This window comes from Vitis riparia, chromosome 14, assembly GCF_004353265.1.
Source record: "Vitis riparia cultivar Riparia Gloire de Montpellier isolate 1030 chromosome 14, EGFV_Vit.rip_1.0, whole genome shotgun sequence".
In the NCBI taxonomy this organism is placed as follows: Eukaryota; Viridiplantae; Streptophyta; class Magnoliopsida; order Vitales; family Vitaceae; genus Vitis; species Vitis riparia.
In genome coordinates, this window is record NC_048444.1 from 27,392,136 (window position 1) to 27,416,742 (window position 24,607).

At 27.4% G+C, this 24,607-nt stretch overlaps 1 protein-coding gene across 1 annotated transcript; it reads right to left on the reverse strand.

Moving 5' to 3' along the window:
* Window positions 1-730: 730 nt before the first annotated feature.
* On the reverse strand, window positions 731-1,771 carry LOC117930613 (UPF0481 protein At3g47200-like). The gene is made up of 2 exons (XM_034851247.1): window positions 1,613-1,771; window positions 731-1,507 (listed from the first exon to the last, which is right to left on the reverse strand). Exons 1-2 carry the CDS (start codon window positions 1,769-1,771, stop codon window positions 731-733), a joined length of 936 nt encoding a protein of 311 aa, XP_034707138.1.
* Between the last annotated feature and the right edge of the window lie 22,836 nt (window positions 1,772-24,607).

The following is a 24,607-nucleotide window of genomic DNA, read 5'->3' on the forward strand; positions in this document are numbered from 1 at the left end:
CTATTTTTAGTCATAAAGTAGGACCAATTGGAAATAGACATATTAAAGATCACATTCTATGTAATTTCCATGCTACACATCCATACTTGATCCATGTTGCTAATTTTGTTAATGTTGTGATCATTGATGGGTCTAGTTAAATTATGATTAACGAAGGCCGCTTTAATCCTATATTAACATAATTAGTAGACCGGATTGTTTAAGGATATTAAGATAGAATAGCAAGATGAGCTCAATAAAGTACTATCATGAACATTGTTTTGTAATATATGTGGTCCAAGTGGGAGATTGTTAAGATATGGACTCACATATCTCATAATAATTCATGATTATGCTATTCACCTCTTCATTTGTTTTCTATTTGTTCAAGAGTATGGGCCACCTATGTGTAGAGCCCAAATGCCATCACGAGCCTTAGATAATGGGCCTAAGACTCGTGAGGCCCAATGGGTATGGTCCCTAAGGCAAGAGGGTATAAAAAGTCAAGGTTCTGTTCATTTTGTAACATCACATTTTTTAAAAGAACAGAACCCTAATCTCTCCCGCTTCCCATTGCCAGAGAGAATCCAGTGACGGTGGTTACCCTCCTCGGCCTTAGAAGATCCATACATCTTTAACCAAAATTAAGTAATGGATTCGGGTATGTTCCATGTGAATAAATGCATGTTTTAAACAATTGATAAATATATATATATCCTGCATATGTTTTGGTGATAATGGAGATCAAAGATTAATTTATCAGATTTAGGTAGCCACGGAAGAAGTAGGAATTGAAAGAAATGTCTGTCAAGAATCTCGTTCTACTTGGTTGGAGATGGATCCCGACAGCCTTAAGCTCCTTGATGTTTTGAAAAGACTGCCGAATGCCTCGTTTGCCTTTTTTCCATGGGCAACAGGAACCCCCATCTTCTACTGGAAACAACGACGACTTTCCTTTTTTCTCGAGTTGCTGCTCTTGTTTAGACCCGCCTAGGAGAGCACTTCGCAAAAGGCCAAGGAGATGAGAGGGCTCATCCAGCTGTATTTCTGATGTCGACCGCTCTAGCCTTCTGATGCCAGTGACGAAATATGTTATCATCTGTTCCATTGTTGAACCACCATTGAATTTTGCTCCCTCAAAAATCAACTTGAGGACTCCGAAGGGAAGTTGGTTCTCCAGCAAGAACAAGTCCTGCCGCACAAAACTTATTTGGTGTTTTCTAAGAACCTTACTCATATCATCTATCCTGCGGATGAATTGTAGTAAAAAACACCCATCCAGAAGCATCATCCAAGCGAGTTTCTTATCATCATACTTGTTCATCGGTCTCTTATCATAGCAGTTCCTCACTTCCTCGATTTTACCTAGAATTTTTGTGTACAAAGCTTCGATGTCCAGCCGGTTCCTATCAGCCAGGAATTTTTGGGCATATCGAGGCTTGATCATTTGCACTGGGTGAAGGTGGGGCTTGCCATGGTGGTAAGGCCCGATTGAAATTACCCTCGATTCGTACAATTTCTTGAAATCCTGGGTCCCCCTCAGCAACTGAGGAACCTTTGTTATCCTTCGCCATTGACTTTGAGATTGAGTGCTTTCTTCTGCCTTTTTAAGAGACCCAATCTAATTCTTCACCCTAGGACTAATTTCAACAATGTCAATCCTGTGCTCCTCAGGGTCGAGGCCAGTTTGGCCACTGTTCCTGCTTGGTTGGCCGCCTTCTAGTTCTATCTCTCTAACGTGCCTCCTTTCTTGCTCCTCTTCCATGGAATAGTGCTTTCCGGAACCAAACATAGTCTTAAAATAGATTAGTTCACGGGGAAACTGTGGGAATGGATTCCAGAATATATTTTTAATCAAATGTAATTATTGTCTTTTCATGGAAACTGTTGGGATGTGCAGTTTAATTAAGTTGGCCCTCCAGGAATTGATGAGTAGCAGCAATGGTTCAAATACTTTTTGGTACGCATGTGGGCCAAGATCGATGACTACAAAGTTTAAACATTATTCTTATTAAAAAGAACCATAAATAATGATATTGAAACCATGTATGGACCCTCCAAGGTGCTGACACGTCACCAATTTATATTCAATAACTCATCCTACCAAAAAAATCTCTTTCCTGGCTGGCCCCAATTTGTGTTCAAGTGATGAGATTGAAAGTGGACTACAAAACAGCTGTAATGAAAGCCATGATAGTCCATGGAGACCAGAAATGGTCCTGAAGGGCTCGAGCCATCCAAGTATTCACTCTCTTGTCGTAGTGTTTCTGAATAGGAGCTTTCACATCTTCATAAAGTTCGGTCTACTGTCGATGACTATCCCTCGAGATCATCCAAAATGAAAGGTGAAAATTCATATATTTGTCAGTCTATTGCCATTATATTACTGAACATTCACGTGTCAACGTTTTATTTAACTGGGTGTAATTTTTGCAAAGTTAATAGAAATTTTAAATTCTTGCCAAGTAACATTTCGAAATAGGAATTTCAAAAATTAAATTTAAATTTAACTATTAAATTATTTGTGGTTGGATTTTTGAAATTCGAATATTACATATATGGTAAAAATTAATTTTATTATTATAAGGTAATGATCCGAAAAACTTTGGTAGAAAAACTTGGTGAAATTTGTATTATATTGTATGGTTATAATAAACTTTTCAAAAGATATTTAATTTAATCTAATATTATAACAAAACAATTTAATTTTTAATTATAATGGGAATACAACCTTATAAATTATAAAAACATGAAACAAAATTGAATAAAATGAAATTAAAATTAAATTATGTTATGTAAATTTAGGAATTTATATAAAACGGTAAATTGATTAAATATGAATATTATCATTTAATAGATTTAATTTTTAAAAGGTTAATTCAATTGAAGTATATTTAACAAAAGAAGTAAATTAAATTAATGTCATTCCGAAGGATTAAGAATCTTATTATTGTAAATTGAACGAAGGTTAGTGGATTATTATATTATTAGCTAAAGTTGATATATTTGAAAAAATAAAAGCTTAAAATGGGAATATGGTAAAATACAGTTTTATTATGATATGAAATTTAATTAAATTAGTAAATGTATAGGAAAATGATGGAAGGATGGGGGTGTTGGGGTGGCATATGAAGGTGGTCTGAAATCCTGAAAAAAGAATGAGAAACGATAAAAATCAACCAAGGGAAATAATAATAATAAATAGAAAGGAAAACTCTAGTCTTAGGAGAGAAAAACAGAGGTGTAGAATGAATTAAAAAGGAAAAAAAGAAAAAAATAGAGCATTCAGTATCATAGATATTGGGAAGGTTGTTTGATGAAGCAAATAAATTTGATTTTTTCGCGTGAAATTTTAGGAGGATATTTTATTTTATGTGAGAAATATCATGAAGTCTAATTTCAAAATTAATGACTAGATTCTCGATTCTTCGCAGAGTAGTTTGTTCCCCAAAACTTTCATATAATATATTTTAATAAAAAAAAATTGTGATTGTTATTTTTTGGATTTAGATTTACTTATTATGATGCTATTTTGCAAGTGATTTTACTTGTAACAGATTCTAAGTGCATAGCCATCATTTTATTTTTATTTTTTTGCAATTATTGACTTTTACTGGAAATGGTGTTGGAGAAAAATGAAATAATAATAATAAATAGAAAGGAAAAGTCTGGTCTTAGGAGAGAGAAAGAGAGGTGTAGAATGAATTAAAAGGGAAAAAAAGAAAAAAAACAGAGTGTTCAGTATCATAGATATTGGGAAGGTTGTTTGATGAACCAAAAAAATTTGATTTTTTCATGTGCAATTTTAGGAGGATATTTTATTTTATGTGGGAAATATCATGAAGTCTAATTTCAAAATTAACGACTAGATTCTCGATTCTTGGTAGAGTAGTTTGTTCCCCAAAACTTTCATATAATATATTTTAATAAAAAAAATTGTGATTATCATATTTTTGATTTAGATTTACTTATTATGATGCTATTTTGCAAGTGATTTTACTTGTAAGGGATTCTAAGTGTACAACGGTCATTTTTTTTTTTTTTTTGCAATTATTGATTTTTCGTGGAAATGGTGTTGGAGAAAAATGAAATAATAATAATAAATAGAAAGGATAAGTTGGGTCTTAGGAGAGAGAAAGAGAGGTGTAGAACAAATTAAAAGGGAAAAAAAAGAAAAACACAGAGCGTTCAGTATCATAGATATTGGGAAGGTTGTTTGATGAAGCAAATAAATTTGATTTTTTTCGCGTGAAATTTTAGGAGGATATTTTATTTTATTTGAGAAATATCATGAAGTCTAATTTCAAAATTAACGACTAGATTCTCCATTCTTGGTAAAGTAGTTTGTTCCCCAAAACATTCATATAATATATTTTAATAAAAAAAATTGTGATTATTATTTTTTGGATTTAGATTGACTTATTATGATGCTATTTTGCAAGTGATTTTACTTGTAAGGGATTCTAAGTGTATAGCTGTCATTTAATTTTTATTTTTTTGCAATTATTGATTTTTAGTGGAAACGGTGTTGGAGAAAAATGAAATAATAATAATAAATAGAAAGGAAAAGTCTAGTCGTAGGAGAGAAAAACAGAGGTGTAGAAGGAATTAAAAAGGAAACAAAGAAAAAAACCGAGTGTTCAGTATCATAGATATTGGGAAGGTTGTTTGATGAAGCAAATAAATTTGATTTTTTCATGTGCAATTTTAGGAGGATATTTTATTTTATGTGGGAAATATCATGAAGTCTAATTTCAAAATTAACGACTAGATTCTCCATTCTTGGTAGAGTAGTTTGTTCCCCAAAACTTTCATACAATATATTTTAATAAAAAAAATTGTGATTATCATTTTTTTGATTTAGATTTACATATTATGATGCTATTTTGCAAGTGATTTTACTTGTAAGGGATTCTAAGTGTAGAACAGTCATTTTATTTTTATTTTTTTGCAATTATTGATTTTCAGTAGAAATGGTGTTGGAGAAAAATGAAATAATAATAATAAATTGAAAGGAAAAGTCTAGTCTAAGGACAGAAAAATAGAGGTGTAGAATGAATTAAAAAGGAAAAAAAGAAAAAAAAACAGAGCGTTCAGTATCATAGATATTGGGAAGGTTGTTTGATGAAGCAAATAAATTTTATTTTTCGCATGAAATTTTAGGAGGATATTTTATTTTATGTGAGAAATATCATAAAGTCTAATTTCAAAATTAACGACTAGATTCTCGATTCTTCGCAGAGTAGTTTGTTCCCCAAAACTTTCATATAACATATTTTAATAAAAAAAAATTGTGATTATCATTTTTTGGATTTAGATTTACTTATTATGATGCTATTTTGCAAGTGATTTTACTTGAAGGGATTCTAAGTGTACAACGGTCATTTTATTTTTATTTTTTTGGAATTATTGATTTTTCGTGAAAATGGTGTTGGAGAAAAATGAAATAATAATAATAAATAGAAAGGATAAGTCTGGTCTTAGGAGAGAGAAAGAGAGGTGTAGAATGAATTAAAAGGGAAAAAAAAGAAAAAAACAAAGCGTTCAGTATCATAGATATTGGGAAGGTTGTTTGATGAAGCAAATAAATTTGATTTTTTCGCGTGAAATTTTTGGAGGATATTTTATTTTATGTGAGAAATATCATAAAGTCTAATTTCAAAATTAATGACTAGATTCTCGATTCTTGGTAGAGTAGTTTGTTCCCCAAAACATTCATATAATATATTTTAATAAAAAAAATTCTGATTATTATTTTTTCGATTTAGATTTACTTATTATGATGCTATTTTGCAAGTGATTTTACTTGTAAGGGATTCTAAGTGTATAGCTGTCATTTTATTTTTATTTTTTTGCAATTATTGATTTTTAGTTGAAATGGTGTTGGAGAAAAATGAAATAATAATAATAAATAGAAAGGAAAAGTCTAGTCTTAGGAGAGAAAAACAGAGGTGCAGAAGGAATTAAAAAGGAAAAAAAGAAAAAAACCAAGCGTTCAGTATCATAGATATTGGGAAGGTTGTTTGATGAAGCAAATAAATTTGATTTTTTCATGTGAAATTTTTGGAGGATATTTTATTTTATGTGAGAAATATCATGAAGTCTAATTTCAAAATTAACGACTAGATTCTCGATTCTTGGTAGAGTAGTTTGTTCCCCAAAATTTTCATATAATATATTTTAATAAAAAAAAATTGTGATTGTTATTTTTTTTATTTAGATTTACTTATTATGATGCTATTTTGCAAGTGATTTTATTTGTAAGGGATTCTAAGTGTATAGCCATCATTTTATTTTTATTTTTTTGCAATTATTGACTTTTACTGGAAATGGTGTTGGAGAAAAATGAAATAATAATAATAAATAGAAAGGAAATGTCTAGTCTTCGGAGAGAGAAAGAGAGGTGTAGAATGAATTAAAAGGGAAAAAAAGAAAAAAAACAGAGCGTTCAGTATCATAGATATTGGGAAGGTTGTTTGATGAACCAAAAAAATTTGATTTTTTCATGTGCAATTTTAGGAGGATATTTTATTTTATGTGAGAAATATCATGAACTCTAATTTCAAAATTAACGACTAGATTCTCGATTCTTGGTAGAGTAGTTTGTCCCCCAAAACTTTCATATAATATATTTTAATAAAAAAAATTGTGATTATTATCTTTTGGATTTAGATTTACTTATTATGATGCTATTTTGCAAGTGATTTTACTTGTAAGGGATTCTAAGTGTATAGCTGTCATTTTATTTTTATTTTTTTGCAATTATTGATTTTTAGTGGAAATGGTGTTGGAGAAAAATGAAATAATAATAATAAATAGAAAGGAAAAGTCTAGTCTGAGGAGAAAAAACAGAGGTGTAGAAGGAATTAAAAAGGAAGAAAAAGAAAAAAACCGAGCGTTCAGTATCATAGATATTGGGAAGGTTGTTTGATGAAGCAAATAAATTTGATTTTTTCGTGTGAAATTTTTTGTGGATATTTTATTTTATGTGAGAAATATCATGAAGTCTAATTTCAAAATTAACGACTAGATTCTCGATTCTTGGTAGAGTAGTTTGTTCCCCAAAATTTTCATATAATATATTTTAGTAAAAAAAAATTGTGATTGTTATTTTTTTTATTTAGATTTACTTATTATGATGCTATTTTGCAAGTGATTTTATTTGTAAGGGATTCTAAGTGTATAGCCATCATTTTATTTTTATTTTTTTGCAATTATTGACTTTTACTGGAAATGGTGTTGCAGAAAAATGAAATAATAATAATAAATAGAAAGGAAAAGTCTGGTCTTAGGAGAGAGAAAGAGAGGTGTAGAATGAATTAAAAAAGAAAAAAACCGAGCGTTCAGTATCATAAATATTGGGAAGGTTGTTTGATGAAGCAAATAAATTTGATTTTTTCGCGTCAAATTTTTGGAGGATATTTAATTTTATGTGAGAAATATCATGAAGTCTAATTTCAAAATTAACGACTAGATTCTCGATTCTTGGTAGAGTAGTTTGTTCCCCAAAATTTTCATATAATATATTTTAGTAAAAAAAAATTGTGATTGTTATTTTTTTTATTTAGATTTACTTATTATGATGCTATTTTGCAAGTGATTTTATTTGTAAGGGATTCTAAGTGTATAGCCATCATTTTATTTTTATTTTTTTGCAATTATTGACTTTTACTGGAAATGGTGTTGCAGAAAAATGAAATAATAATAATAAATAGAAAGGAAAAGTCTGGTCTTAGGAGAGAGAAAGAGAGGTGTAGAATGAATTAAAAAAGAAAAAAACCGAGCGTTCAGTATCATAAATATTGGGAAGGTTGTTTGATGAAGCAAATAAATTTGATTTTTTCGCGTCAAATTTTTGGAGGATATTTAATTTTATGTGAGAAATATCATGAAGTCTAATTTCAAAATTAACGACTAGATTCTCCATTCTTGGTAGAGTAGTTTGTTCCCCAAAACTTTCATATAATATATTTTAATAAACAAAATTGTGATTATCATTTTTTTGATTTAGATTTACTTATTATGATGCTATTTTGCAAGTGATTTTACTTGTAAGGGATTCTAAGCGTACAACGGTCATTTTATTTTTATTTTTTTTTCAATTATTGATTTTCTGTGGAAATGGTGTTGGAGAAAAATGAAATAATAATAATAAATAGAAAAGATAAGTCTGGTCTTAGGAGAGAGAAAAACATAGAGCGTTCAGTATCATAGATATTGGGAAGGTTGTTTGATGAAGCAAATAAATTTGATTTTTTTCGTGTGAAATTTTAGGAGGATATTTTATTTTAAGTGAGAAATATCATGAATTCTAATTTCAAAATTAACGACTAGATTCTCCATTCTTGGTAATGTAGTTTGTTCCCCAAAACTATCATATAATATATTATAATAAAAAAAAATTGTGATTATTATTTTTTGGATTTAGATTTACTTATTATGATGCTATTTTGCAAGTGATTTTAGTTGTAAGGGATTCTAAGTGTATAGCCGTCACTTTATTTTTATTTTTTTGCAATTATTGATTTTTAGTGGAAATGGTGTTCTAGAAAAATGAAATAATAATAGTAAATAGAAAGGAAAAGTCTGGTCTTAGGAGAGAGAAAGAGAGGTGTAGAATGAATTAAAAGGGAAAAAAAAGAAAAAAATAGAGCGTTCAATATCATAGATATTGGGAAGCTTGTTTGATGAAGCAAATAAATTTGATTATTTCGCGTGAAATTTTAGGAGGATATTTTATTTTATGTGACAAATATCATGAAGTCTAATTTCAAAATTAATGACTAGATTCTCGATTCTCGGTAGAGTAGTTTGTTCCCCAAAACTTTCATATAATATATTTTAATAAAAAAAATTGTGATTATTATTTTTTGGATTTAGATTTACTTATTATGATGCTATTTTGCAAGTGATTTTACTTGGAAGGGATTCTAAGTGTATAGCTGTCATTTTATTTTTATTGTTTTGCAATTATTGATTTTTAGTGGAAATGGTGTGGGAGAAAAATGAAATAATAATAATAAATAGAAAGGAAAAGTCTAGTCTTCGGAGAGAAAAACAGAGGTGTAGAATGAATTAAAAAGGAAAAAAAAGAAAAAAACAGAGCGTTCAGTATCATAGGTATTGGGAAGGTTGTTTGATGAAGCAAATAAATTTGATTTTTTCGTGTGAAATTTTTGGAGGATATTTTATTTTTTGTGAGAAATATCATGAAGTCTAATTTCAAAATTAACGACTAGATTCTCGATTCTTGGTAGAGTAGTTTGTTCCCCAAAACTTTCATATAATATATTTTCAAAAAAAAAAAATTGTGATTGTTATTTTTTGGATTTAGATTTACTTATTATGATGCTATTTTGCAAGTGATTTTACTTGTAAGGGATTCTAAGTGTATAGCCATCATTTTATTTTTATTTTTTTGCAATTATTGATTTTTAGTGGAAATGGTGTTGGAGAAAAATGAAATAATAATAATAAATAGAAAGGAAAAGTCTGGTCTTAGGAGAGAGAAAGAGAGGTGTAGAATGAATTAAAAGGGAAAAAAAGAAAAAAACAGAGCGTTCAATATCATAGATATTGGGAAGGTTGTTTGATGAAGCAAATAAATTTGATTTTTTCGCGTGAAATTTTAGGAGGATATTTTATTTTAAGTGAGAAATATCATAAGTTCCAATTTCAAAATTAACGACTAGATTCTCCATTCTTGGTAATGTACTTTGTTCCCCAACACTTTCATATAATATATTTTAATAAAAAAAATTGTGATTATCATTTTTTTGGATTTAGATTTACTTATTATGATGCTATTTTGCAAGTGATTTTACTTGGAAGGGATTCTCAGTGTATAGCTGTCATTTTATTTTTATTATTTTGCAATTATTGATTTTTAGTGGAAATGGTGTGGGAGAAAAATGAAATAATAATAATAAATAGAAAGGAAAAGTCTAGTCTTCGGAGAGAAAAACAGAGGTGTAGAATGAATTAAAAAGGAAAAAAAGAAAAAAAACAGAGCGTTCAGTATCATAGGTATTGGGAAGGTTGTTTGATGAAGCAAATAAATTTGATTTTTTCATGTGAAATTTTTGGAGGATATTTTATTTTTTGTGAGAAATATCATGAAGTCTAATTTCAAAATTAACGACTAGATTCTCGATTCTTGGTAGAGTAGTTTGTTCCCCAAAACTTTCATATAATATATTTTCATCAAAAAAAAATTGTGATTGTTATTTTTTGGATTTAGATTTACTTATTATGATGCTATTTTGGAAGTGATTTTACTTGTAAGGGATTCTAAGTGTATAGCCACCATTTTATTTTTATTTTTTTGCAAATATTGATTTTTAGTGGAAATGGTGTTGGAGAAAAATGAAATAATAATAATCATAAATAGAAAGGAAAAGTCTGGTCTTAGGAGAGAGAAAGAGAGGTGTAGAATGAATTAAAAGAGTAAAAAAAGAAAAAAACAGACCGTTCAATACCATAGATATTGGGAAGGTTGTTTGATGAAGCAAATAAATTTGATTTTTTCGCGTGAAATTTTAGGAGGATATTTTATTTTAAGTGAGAAATATCATAAGTTCCAATTTCAAAATTAACGACTAGATTCTCCATTCTTGGTAATGTAGTTTGTTCCCCAACACTTTCATATAATATATTTTAATAAAAAAAATTGTGATTATCATTTTTTTGGATTTAGATTTACTTATTATGATGCTATTTTGGAAGTGATTTTACTTGGAAGGGATTCTCAGTGTATAGCTGTCATTTTATTTTTATTATTTTGCAATTATTGATTTTTAGTGGAAATGGTGTGGGAGAAAAATGAAATAATAATAATAAATAGAAAGGAAAAGTCTGGTCTTAGGAGAGAGAAAGAGAGGTGTAGAATGAATTAAAAGGGAAAAAAAGAAAAAAAACAGAGTGTTCAGTATCATAGATATTGGGAAGGTTGTTTGATGAACCAAAAAAATTTGATTTTTTCATGTGCAATTTTAGGAGGATATTTTATTTTATGTGGGAAATATCATGAAGTCTAATTTCAAAATTAACGACTAGATTCTCGATTCTTGGTAGAGTAGTTTGTCTCCCAAAACTTTCATATAATATATTTTAATAAAAAAAATTGTGATTATTATCTTTTGGATTTAGATTTACTTATTATGATGCTATTTTGGAAGTGATTTTACTTGTAAGGGATTCTAAGTGTATAGCCATCATTTTATTTTTATTTTATTTTTGCAATTATTGATTTTTAATGGAAATGGTGTGGGAGAAAAATGAAATAATAATAATAAATAGAAAGGAAAAGTCTAGTCTTAGGAGAGAAAAATAGAGGTGTAGAATGAATTAGAAAGGGAAAAAAGAAAAAAAACAGAGTGTTCAGTATCATAGGTATTGGGAAGGTTGTTTGATGAAGCAAATAAATTTGATTTTTTCGTGTGAAATTTTTGGAGGATATTTTATTTTATGTGAGAAATATCATGATATCTAATTTCAAAATTAACGACTAGATTCTCGATTCTTGGTAGAGTAGTTTGTTCCCCAAAACTTTCATATAATATATTTTAATAAAAAAAAATTGTGATTATTATTTTTTGGATTTAGATTGACTTATTACTGCCATTTTGCAAGTGATTTTACTTGTAAGGGATTCTAAGTGTATAACTGTCATTTTATTTTTATTTTTTTCCAATTATTGATTTTTAGTGGAAATAGTGTTGGAGAAAAATGAAATAATAATAATAAATTGAAAGGAAAAGTCTAGTCTTAGGGGAGAGAAAGAGAGGTGTAGAATGAATTAAAAGGGAAAAAAAGAAAAAAAACAGAGCGTTCAGTATCATAGATATTGGGAAGGTTGTTTGATGAAGCAAATAAATTTGATTTTTTCGCGTCAAATTTTAGGAGGATATTTTATTTTATGTGAGAAATATCATGAAGTCTAATTTCAAAATTAACGACTAGATTCTCGATTCTTGGTAGAGTAGTTTGTTCCCCAAAACTTTTATATAATATATTTTAATAAAAAAAAAATTGTGATTATTATTTTTTGGATTTAGATTTACTTATTACTGCCATTTTGCAAGTGATTTTACTTGTAAGGGATTCTAAGTTTATAACTGTCATTTTATTTTTATTTTTTTCCAATTATTGATTTTTAGTGGAAATGGTGTTGGAGAAAAATGAAATAATAATAATAAATTGAAAGGAAAAGTCCAGTCTTAGGAGAGAGAAAGAGAGGTGTAGAATGAATTAAAAGGGAAAAAAAGAAAAAAAAACAGAGCGTTCAGTATCATAGATATTGGGAAGGTTGTTTGATGAAGCAAATAAATTTGATTTTTTCGCGTGAAATTTTAGGAGGATATTTTATTTTAAGTGAGAAATATCATAAGTTCTAATTTCAAAATTAACGACTAGATTCTCCATTCTTGGTAATGTAGTTTGTTCCCCAACACTTTCATATAATATATTTTAACAAAAAAAATTGTGATTATAATTTTTTGGATTTAGATTTACTTATTATGATGCTATTTTGCAAGTGATTTTACTTGTAAGGGATTCTAAGTGTACAACGGTCATTTTATTTTTATTTTTTTGCAATTATTGATTTTCAATGGAAATGGTGTTGGAGAAAAATGAAATAATAATAATAAATTGAAAGGAAAAGTCTGGTCTTAGAAGAGAGAAAGAGAGGTGTAGAATGAATTAAAAGGGAAAAAAAAGAAAAAAACAGAGCGTTCAATATCATAGATATTGGGAAGCTTGTTTGATGAAGCAAATAAATTTGGTTATTTCGCGTGAAATTTTAGGAGGATATTTTATTTTATGTGACAAATATCATGAAGTCTAATTTCAAAATTAATGACTAGATTCTCGATTCTCGGTAGAGTAGTTTGTTCCCCAAAACTTTCATATAATATATTTTAATAAAAAAAATTGTGATTATTATTTTTTGGATTTAGATTTACTTATTATGATGCTATTTTGCAAGTGATTTTACTTGGAAGGGATTCTAAGTGTATAGCTGTCATTTTATTTTTATTATTTTGCAATTATTGATTTTTAGTGGAAATGGTGTGGGAGAAAAATGAAATAATAATAATAAATAGAAAGCAAAAGTCTAGTCTTCGGAGAGAAAAACAGAGGTGTAGAATGAATTAAAAAGGAAAAAAAGAAAAAAATAGAGCGTTCAGTATCATAGGTATTGGGAAGGTTGTTTGATGAAGCAAATAAATTTGATTTTTTCGTGTGAAATTTTTGGAGGATATTTTATTTTTTGTGAGAAATATCATGAAGTCTAATTTCAAAATTAACGACTAGATTCTCGATTCTTGGTACAGTAGTTTGTTCCCCAAAACTTTCATATAATATATTTTCATCAAAAAAAATTGTGATTGTTATTTTTTGGATTTAGATTTACTTATTATGATGCTATTTTGGAAGTGATTTTACTTGTAAGAGATTCTAAGTGTATAGCCATCATTTTATTTTTTATTTTTTTGCAATTATTGATTTTTAGTGGAAATGGTGTTGGAGAAAAATGAAATAATAATAATAAATAGAAAGGAAAAGTCTGGTCTTAGGAGAGAGAAAGAGAGTTGTAGAATGAATTAAAAGGGAAAAAAAAGAAAAAAACAGAGCGTTCAATATCATAGATATTGGGAAGCTTGTTTGATGAAGCAAATAAATTTGATTATTTCGCGTGAAATTTTAGGAGGATATTTTATTTTATGTGACAAATATCATGAAGTCTAATTTCAAAATTAATGACTAGATTCTCGATTCTCGGTAGAGTAGTTTGTTCCCCAAAACTTTCATATATTATATTTTAATAAAAAAAATTGTGATTATTATTTTTTGGATTTAGATTTACTTATTATGATGCTATTTTGCAAGTGATTTTACTTGGAAGGGATTCTAAGTGTATAGCTGTCATTTTATTTTTATTGTTTTGCAATTATTGATTTTTAGTGGAAATAGTGTGGGAGAAAAATGAAATAATAATAATAAATAGAAAGGAAAAGTCTAGTCTTCGGAGAGAAAAACAGAGGTGTAGAATGAATTAAAAAGGAAAAAAAGAAAAAAACAGAGCGTTCAGTATCATAGGTATTGGGAAGGTTGTTTGATGAAGCAAATAAATTTGATTTTTTCGTGTGAAATTTTTGGAGGATATTTTATTTTTTGTGAGAAATATCATGAAGTCTAATTTCAAAATTAACGACTAGATTCTCGATTCTTGGTAGAGTAGTTTGTTCCCCAAAACTTTCATATAATATGTTTTCATCAAAAAAAATTGTGATTGTTATTTTTTGGATTTAGATTTACTTATTATGATGCTATTTTGGAAGTGATTTTACTTGTAAGGGATTCTAAGTGTATAGCCATCATTTTATTTTTATTTTTTTTTGCAATTATTGATTTTTAGTGGAAATGGTGTGGGAGAAAAATGAAATAATAATAATAAATAGAAAGGAAAAGTCTAGTCTTAGGAGAGAAAAATAGAGGTGTAGAATGAATTAAAAAGGGAAAAAAGAAAAAAACAGAGTGTTCAGTATCATAGGTATTGGGAAGGTTGTTTGATGAAGCAAATAAATTTGATTTTTTCGTGTCAAATTTTTGGAGGATATTTTATTTTATGTGAGAAATATCATGATGTCTAATTTCAAAATTAACGACTAGATTCTCGATTCTTGGTAGAGTAGTTTGTTCCCCAACACTTTCATATAATATATTTTAATAAAAAAAATTGTGATTATCATTTTTTGGGTTTAGATTTACTTATTATGATGCTATTTTGCAAGTGATTTTACTTGGAAGGGATTCTAAGTGTATAGCTGTCATTTTATTTTTATTATTTTGCAATTATTGATTTTTAGTGGAAATGGTGTGGGAGAAAAATGAAATAATAATAATAAATAGAAATGAGAAGTTTGGTCTTAGGAGGGAGAAAGAGAGGTGTAGAATGAATTAAAATGGAAAAAAAAGAGAAAAACAGAGCGTTCAGCATCATAGATATTGGGAAGGTTGTTTGATGAAGCAAATAAATTTGATTTCTTCGCGTGAAATTTTAGGAGCACATTTTATTTTATGTGAGAAATATCCTGAAGTCTAATTTCAAAATTAACGACTAGATTCTCGATTCTTGGTAGAGTAGTTTGTTCCCCAAAACATTCATATAATACATTTTAATAAAAAAAAAATTGTTATTATCATTTTTTGGATTTAGATTTACTTATTATGATGCTATTTTGGAAGTGATTTTACTTGTAAGGGATTCTAAGTGTATAGCCATCATTTTATTTTTATTTTTTTTTGGAATTATTGATTTTTAGTGGAAATGGTGTGGGAGAAAAATGAAATAATAATAATAAATAGAAAGGAAAAGTCTAGTCTTAGGAGAGAAAAATAGAGGTGTAGAATGAATTAAAAAGGGAAAAAAGAAAAAAACAGAGTGTTCAGTATCATAGGTATTGGGAAGGTTGTTTGATGAAGCAAATAAATTTGATTTTTTCGTGTCAAATTTTTGGAGGATATTTTATTTTATGTGAGAAATATCATGATGTCTAATTTCAAAATTAACCACTAGATTCTCGATTCTTGGTAGAGTAGTTTGTTCCCCAACACTTTCATATAATATATTTTAATAAAAAAAATTGTGATTATCATTTTTTGGATTTAGATTTACTTATTATGATGCTATTTTGCAAGTGATTTTACTTGGAAGGGATTCTAAGTGTATAGCTGTCATTTTATTTTTATTATTTTGCAATTATTGATTTTTAGTGGAAATGGTGTGGGAGAAAAATGAAATAATAATAATAAATAGAAAGCAAAAGTCTAGTCATCGGAGAGAAAAACAGAGGTGTAGAATGAATTAAAAAGGAAAAAAAGAAAAAAATAGAGCGTTCAGTATCATAGGTATTGGGAAGGTTGTTTGATGAAGCAAATAAATTTGATTTTTTCGTGTGAAATTTTTGGAGGATATTTTATTTTATGTGACAAATATCATGAAGTCTAATTTCAAAATTAACGACTAGATTCTCGATTCTTGGTAGAGTAGTTTGTTCCCAAAAACTTTCATATAATATATTTTAATAAAAAAAAATTGTGATTATTATTTTTTAAATTTAGATTTACTTATTACTGCCATTTTGCAAGTGATTTTACTTGTAAGGGATTCTAAGTTTATAACTGTCATTTTATTTTTATTTTTTTCCAATTATTGATTTTTAGTGGAAATGGTGTTGGAGAAAAATGAAATAATAATAATAAATTAAAAGGAAAAGTCCAGTCTTAGGAGAGAGAAAGAGAGGCGTAGAATGAATTAAAAGGGAAAAAATGAAAAAAAAACAGAGAGTTCAGTATCATAGATATTGGGAAGGTTGTTTGATGAAGCAAATAAATTTGATTTTTTCGCGTGAAATTTTAGGAGGATATTTTATTTTATGTGAGAAATATCATGATGTCTAATTTAAAAATTAACGACTAGATTCTCGATTCTTGGTAGAGTAGTTTGTTCCCCAAAACTTTCATATAATATATTTTAATAAAAAAAAATTGTGATTGTTATTTTTTGGATTTAGATTTACTTATTATGATGCTATTTTGCAAGTGATTTTACTTGTAAGGGATTCTAAGTGTATAGCCACCATTTTATTTTTATTTTTTTGCAATTATTGATTTTTAGTGGAAATGGTGTTGGAGAAAAATGAAATAATAATAATAAATAGAAAGGAAAAGTCTGGTATTAGGAGAGAGAAAGAGAGGTGTAGAATGAATTACAATGGAAAAAAAAGAAAAAAAACAGAGCGTTCAATATCATAGTTAATGGGAAGGTTGTTTGATGAAGCAAATAAATTTGATTTTTTCGCGTGAAATTTTAGGAGGATATTTTATTTTATGTGACAAATATCATGAAGTCTAATTTCAAAATTAATGACTAGATTCTCGATTCTTGGTAGAGTAGTTTGTTTCCCAAAACTTTCATATAATATATTTTAATAAAAAAAATTGTGATTATTATTTTTTGGATTTAGATTTACTTATTACTGCCATTTTGCAAGTGATTTTACTTGTAAGGGATTCTAAGTTTATAACTGTCATTTTATTTTTATTTTTTTCCAATTATTGATTTTTAGTGGAAATAGTGTTGGAGAAAAATGAAATAATAATAATAAATTGAAAGGAAAAGTCTAGTCTTAGGGGAGAGAAAGAGAGGTGTAGAATGAATTAAAAGGGAAAAAAAGAAAAAAAACAGAGCGTTCAGTATCATAGATATTGGGAAAGTTGTTTGATGAAGCAAATAAATTTGATTTTTTCGCGTCAAATTTTAGGAGGATATTTTATTTTATGTGAGAAATATCATGAAGTCTAATTTCAAAATTAACGACTAGATTCTCGATTCTTGGTAGAGTAGTTTGTTCCCAAAAACTTTCATATAATATATTTTAATAAAAAAAAATTGTGATTATTATTTTTTAAATTTAGATTTACTTATCACTGCCATTTTGCAAGTGATTTTACTTGTAAGGGATTCTAAGTTTATAACTGTCATTTTATTTTTATTTTTTCCAATTATTGATTTTTAGTGGAAATGGTGTTGGAGAAAAATGAAATAATAATAATAAATTAAAAGGAAAAGTCCAGTCTTAGGAGAGAGAAAGAGAGGCGTAGAATGAATTAAAAGGGAAAAAATGAAAAAAAAACAGAGAGTTCAGTATCATAGATATTGGGAAGGTTGTTTGATGAAGCAAATAAATTTGATTTTTTCGCGTGAAATTTTAGGAGGATATTTTATTTTATGTGAGAAATATCATGAAGTCTAATTTCAAAATTAACGACTAGATTCTCGATTCTTGGTAGAGTAGTTTGTTCCCCAAAACTTTCATATAATACATTTTAATAAAATAAAAAAATTGTGATTATCATTTTTTGGATTTAGATTTACTTATTATGATGCTATTTTGGAAGCGATTTTACTTGTAAGGGATTCTATGTGTATAGATGTCATTTTATTTTTATTTTTTTTGCAATTATTGATTTTTAGTGGAAATGGTGTTGGAGAAAAATGAAATAATAATAATAAATAAAAAGGAAAAGTGTAGTCTTAGGAGAGAAAAACAGAGGTGTAGAAGGAAGTAAAAGGGAAAAAAAGAAAAAAAAACAGAGCGTTCAGTATGATAGATATTGGGAAGGTTGTTTGATGAAGCAAATAAATTTGATTTTTTCGCGTGAAATTTTAGGAGGATATTTTATTTTATGTGAGAAATATCATGAAGTCTAATTTCAAAATTAACGACTAGATTCTCGATTCTTGGTAGAGTAGTTTGTTCCCCAAAACTTTCATATAATACATTTTAATAAAAAAAAAATTGTGATTATCATTTTTTCGATTTAGATTTACTTATTATGATGCTATTTTGCAAGTGATTTTACTTGTAAGGGATTCTAAGTTTACAACGGTTATTTTATTTTTATTTTTTTTCCAATTATTGATTTGTAGTGGAAATGGTGTGGGAGAAAAATGAAATAATAATAACAAATAGAAAGGAAAAGTCTGGTCTAAGGAGAAAGAAAGTGAGTTGTAGAACGAATTAAAAGGGAGAAAAAGAAAAAAACAGAGCGTTCAGTATCATAAAAATTGGAAAGGATGTTTGAGGAAGCAAATAAATTTGATTTTTTCGCGTGAAATTTTTGGTGGATATTTTATTTTATGTGAGAAATATCATGGAGTCTAATTTCAAAATTAACGACTACATTCTCGATTCTTGGTACAGTAGTTTGTTCCCCAAAACTTTCATATAATATATTTAAAAAAAAAAAAATTGTGATTATCATTTTTTGGATTTAGATTACTTATTATGATGCTATTTTGCAAGTGATTTTCCTTGTAAGGGATTCTAAGTGCACAACGTTCATTTTATTTTTATTTTTTTTGCAATTATTAATTTTCAGTGGAAATGGTGTTGAAGAAAAATGAAATAATAATAATAAATAGAAAGGAAAAGTCTGGTCTTAGGAGAGAGAAAAAGAGGTGTAGAACGAATTAAAAGGGAAAAAAAGAAAAAAAAAACAGAGCGTTCAGTATCATAGATATTGGGAAGATTGTTTGATGAAGCAAATAAATTTGATTTTTTCACGTGAAATTTTAGGAGGATATTTTATTTTATGTGAGAAATATCATGAAGTCTAATTTCAAAATTAACGACTAGATTCGCCAATCTTGGTAGAGTAGTTTGTTCCCCGAAACTTTCATATAATATATTTTAATAAAAAAAATTGTGATTATTATTTTTTGGATTTAGATTTACTTATTATGATGCTATTTTGCAAGTGATTTTACTTGGAAGGGATTCTAAGTGTATAACTGTCATTTTATTTTTATTTTTTTGCAATTATTGATTTTTAGTGGAAATGGTGTGGGAGAAAAATGAAATAATAATAATAAAGAGAAAGGAAAAGTCTAGTCTTAGGAAAGAAAAAAAGAGGTGTAGAATGAATTAAAAAGGAAAAAAAGAAAAAAACAGAGCGTTCAGTATGATAGGTATTGGGAAGGTTGTTTGATGAAGCAAATAAATTTGATTTTTTTGCGTGAAATTTTAGGAGGATATTTTATTTTATGTGACAAATATCATGAAGTCTAATTTCAAAATTAATTACTAGATTCTCGATTCTTGGTAGAGTAGTTTGTTCCCCAAAACTTTGATATAATATATTTTAATAAAAAAAAAATTGTGATTATTATTTTTTGGATTTAGATTTACTTATTAATGCCATTATGGAAGTGATTTTACTTGTAAGGGATTCTAAGTGTATAACTGTCATTTTATTTTTATTTTTTTCCAATTATTGATTTTTAGTGGAAATGGTGTTGGAGAAAAATGAAATAATAATAATAAATAGAAAGGAAAAGTCTAGTCTTAGGAGAGAGAAAGAGAGGTGTAGAATGAATTAAAAGGGAAAAAAAGAAAAAAACAGAGCGTTCAGTATCATAGATATTGGGAAGGTTGTTTGATGAAACAAATAAATTTGATTTTTTCGCGTCAAATTTTAGGAGGATATTTTATTTTATGTGAGAAATATCATGAAGTCTAATTTCAAAATTAACGACTAGATTCTCGATTCTTGGTAGAGTAGTTTGTTCCCCAAAACTTTCATATAATACATTTTAATGAAATAAAAAAATTGTAATTATCATTTTTTGGATTTAGATTTACTTATTATGATGCTATTTTGGAAGTGATTTTACTTGTAAGGGATTCTATGTGTATAGCTATCATTTTATTTTTATTTTTTTGCAATTATTGATTTTTAGTGGAAATGGTGTTTGAGAAAAATGAAATAATAATAATAAATAGAAAGGAAAAGTGTAGTCTTAGGAGAGAAAAACAGAGGTGTAGAAGGAAGTAAAAGGGAAAAAAAGAAAAAAAAACAAAGCGGTCAGTATGATAGATATTGGGAAGGTTGTTTGATGAAGCAAATAAATTTGATTTTTTCGCGTGAAATTTTAGGAGGATATTTTATTTTATGTGAGAAATATCATGAAGTCTAATTTCAAAATTAACGACTAGATTCTCGATTCTTGGTAGAGTAGTTTGTTCCCCAAACCTTTCATATAATTCATTTTAATAAAAAAAAAATTGTGATTATCATTTTTTGGATTTAGATTTACTTATTATGATGCTATTTTGCAAGTGATTTTCCTTGTAAGGGATTCTAAGTGTACAACGTTCATTTTATTTTTATTTTTTTTGCAATTATTGATTTTCAGTGGAAATGGTGTTGAAGAAAAATGAAATAATAATAATAAATAGAAAGGAAAAGTCTGGTCTTAGGAGAGAGAAAAAGAGGTGTAGAACGATTTAAAAGGGAAAAAAAGAAAAAAAAAACAGAGCGTTCAGTATCATAGATATTGGGAAGATTGTTTGATGAAGCAAATAAATTTGATTTTTTCACGTGAAATTTTAGGAGGATATTTTATTTTATGTGAGAAATATCATGAAGTCTAATTTCAAAATTAACGACTAGATTCGCCAATCTTGGTAGAGTAGTTTGTTCCCCGAAACTTTCATATAATATATTTTAATAAAAAAAATTGTGATTATTATTTTTTGGATTTAGATTTACTTATTATGATGCTATTTTGCAAGTGATTTTACTTAGAAGGGATTCTAAGTGTATAACTGTCATTTTATTTTTATTTTTTTGCAAGTATTGATTTTTAGTGGAAATGGTGTGGGAGAAAAATGAAATAATAATAATAAAGAGAAAGGAAAAGTCTAGTCTTAGGAGAGAAAAACAGAGGTGTAGAATGAATTAAAAAGGAAAAAAAGAAAAAAACAGAGCGTTCAGTATGATAGGTATTGGGAAGGTTGTTTGATGAAGCAAATAAATTTGATTTTTTCGTGTGAAATTTTTGGAGGATATTTTATTTTATGTGAGAAATATCATGTAGTCTAATTTCAAAATTAACAACTAGATTCTCGATTCTTGGTAGAGTAGTTTGTTCCCCAAAACTTTGATATAATATATTTTAATAAAAAAAATTTGTGATTGTTATTTTTTGGATTTAGATTTACTTATTATGATGCTATTTTGCAAGTGATTTTACTTGTAAGGGATTCTAAGTGTATAGCCATCATTTTATTTTTATTTTTTTGCAATTATTGATTTTTAGTGGAATTGGTGTTGGAGAAAAATGAAATAATAATAATAAATAGAAAGGAATAGTCTGGTCTTAGGAGAGAGAAAGAGAGGTGTAGAATGAATTAAAAGGGAAAAAAAAGAAAAAAACAGAGTGTTCAATATCATAGATATTGGGAAGGTTGTTTGATGAAGCAAATAAATTTGATTTTTTCGCGTCAAATTTTAGGAGGATATTTTATTTTATGTGAGAAATATCATAAAGTCTAATTTCAAAATTAACGACGAGATTCTCGATTCTTGGTAGAGTAGTTTGTTCCCCAAAAATTTCATATAATACATTTTAATAAAATAAAAAAATTGTAATTATCATTTTTTGGATTTAGATTTACTTATTATGATGCTATTTTGGAAGTGATTTTACTTGTAAGGGATTCTATGTGTATAGCTATCATTTTATTTTTATTTTTTTTGCAATTATTGATTTTTAGTGGAAATGGTGTTTGAGAAAAATGAAATAATAATAATAAATAGAAAGGAAAAGTGTAGTCTTAGGAGAGAAAAACAGAGGTGTAGAAGGAAGTAAAAGGGAAAAAAAGAAAAAAAACAGAGCGTTCAGTATGATAGATATTGGGAAGGTTGTTTGATGAAGCAAATAAATTTGATTTTTTCGCGTGAAATTTTAGGAGGATATTTTATTTTATGTGAGAAATATCATGAAGTCTAATTTCAAAATTAACGACTAGATTCTCGATTCTTGGTAGAGTAGTTTGTTCCCCAAAACTTTCATATAATACATTTTAATAAAAAAAAAAAATTGTGATTATCATTTTTTGGATTTAGATTTACTTATTATGATGCTATTTTGCAAGTGATTTTACTTGTAAGGGATTCTAAGTTTACAACGGTTATTTTATTTTTATTTTTTTTCCAATTATTGATTTTTAGTGGAATTGGTGTGGGAGAAAAATGAAATAATAATAATAAATAGAAAGGAAAAGTCTGGTCTAAGGAGAGAGAAAGTGAGTTGTAGAACGAATTAAAAGGGAAAAAAAGAAAAAAACAGTGCGTTCAGTATCATAAAACTTGGAAAGGTTGTTTGAGGAAGCAAATAAATTTGATTTTTTCGCGTGAAATTTTAGGTGGATATTTTATTTTATGTGAGAAATATCATGGAGTCTAATTTCAAAATTAACGACTACATTCTCGATTCTTGGTACAGTAGTTTGTTCCCCAAAACTTTCATATAATATATTTTAATAAAAAAAAATTGTGATTATCTTTTTTTGGATTTAGATTTACTTATTATGATGCTATTTTGCAAGTGATTTTCCTTGTAAGGGATTGTAAGTGTACAACGGTCATTTTATTTTTATTTTTTTTGCAAATATTGATTTTCAGTAGAAATGGTGTTGAAGAAAAATGAAATAATAATAATAAATAGAAAGGAAAAGTCTGGTCTTAGGAGAGAGAAAAAGAGGTGTAGAACGAATTAAAAGGGAAAAAAAGAAAAAAAACAGAGCGTTCAGTATCATAGATATTGGGAAGGTTGTTTGATGAAGCAAGTAAATTTGATTTTTTCGCGTTAAATTTTAGGAGGATATTTTATTTTATGTGAGAAATATCATGAAGTCTAATTTCAAAATTAACCACTAGATTCTCCAATCTTGGTAGAGTTGTTTGTTCCCCGAAACTTTCATATAATATATTTTAATAAAAAAAATTTGTGATTATTATTTTTTGGATTTATATTTACTTATTATGATGCTATTTTGCAAGTGATTTTACTTGTAGGGGATTCTAAGTGTATAGCCGTCATTTTATTTTTATTTTTTTTGCAATTATTGATTTTTAGTGGAAATGGTGTTGGAGAAAAACGAAATAATAATAATAAATAGAAAGGAAAAGTCTGGTCTTAGGAGAGAGAAAGAGAGGTGTAGAATGAATTAAAAGGGAAAAAAAGAAAAAAACAGAGTGTTCAATATCATAGATATTGGGAAGGTTGTTTGATGAAGCAAATAAATTTGATTTTTTTGCGTGAAATTTTAGGAGGATATTTTATTTTATGTGACAAATATCATGAAGTCTAATTTCAAAATTAATGACTAGATTCTCGATTCTTGGTAGAGTAGTTTGTTCCCCAAAACTTTGATATAATATATTTTAAGAAAAAAAAATTGTGATTATTATTTTTTGGATTTAGATTTACTTATTAATGCCATTTTGCAAGTGATTTTACTTGTAAGGGATTCTAAGTGTATAACTGTCATTTTATTTTTATTTTTTTCCAATTATTGATTTTTAGTGGAAATGGTGTTGGAGAAAAATGAAATAATAATAATAAATTGAAAGGAAAAGTCTAGTCTTAGGAGAGAGAAAGAGAGGTGTAGAATGAATTAAAAGGAATAAAAAGAAAAAATCAGAGCGTTCAGTATCATAGATATTGGGAAGGTTGTTTGATGAAGCAAATAAATTTGATTTTTTCGCGTCAAATTTTAGGAGGATATTTTATTTTATGTGAGAAATATCATAAAGTCTAATTTCAAAATTAACGACTAGATTCTCGATTCTTGGTAGAGTAGTTTGTTCCCCAAAACTTTCATATAATACATTTTAATAAAATAAAAAAATTGTAATTATCATTTTTTGGATTTAGATTTACTTATTATGATGCTATTTTGGAAGTGATTTTACTTGTAAGGGATTCTATGTGTATAGCTATCATTTTATTTTTATTTTTTTTGCAATTATTGATTTTTAGTGGAAATGGTGTTTGAGAAAAATGAAATAATAATAATAAATAGAAAGGAAAAGTGTAGTCTTAGGAGAGAAAAACAGAGGTGTAGAAGGAAGTAAAAGGGAAAAAAAGAAAAAAAACAGAGCGTTCAGTATGATAGATATTGGGAAGGTTGTTTGATGAAGCAAATAAATTTGATTTTTTCGCGTGAAATTTTAGGAGGATATTTTATTTTATGTGAGAAATATCATG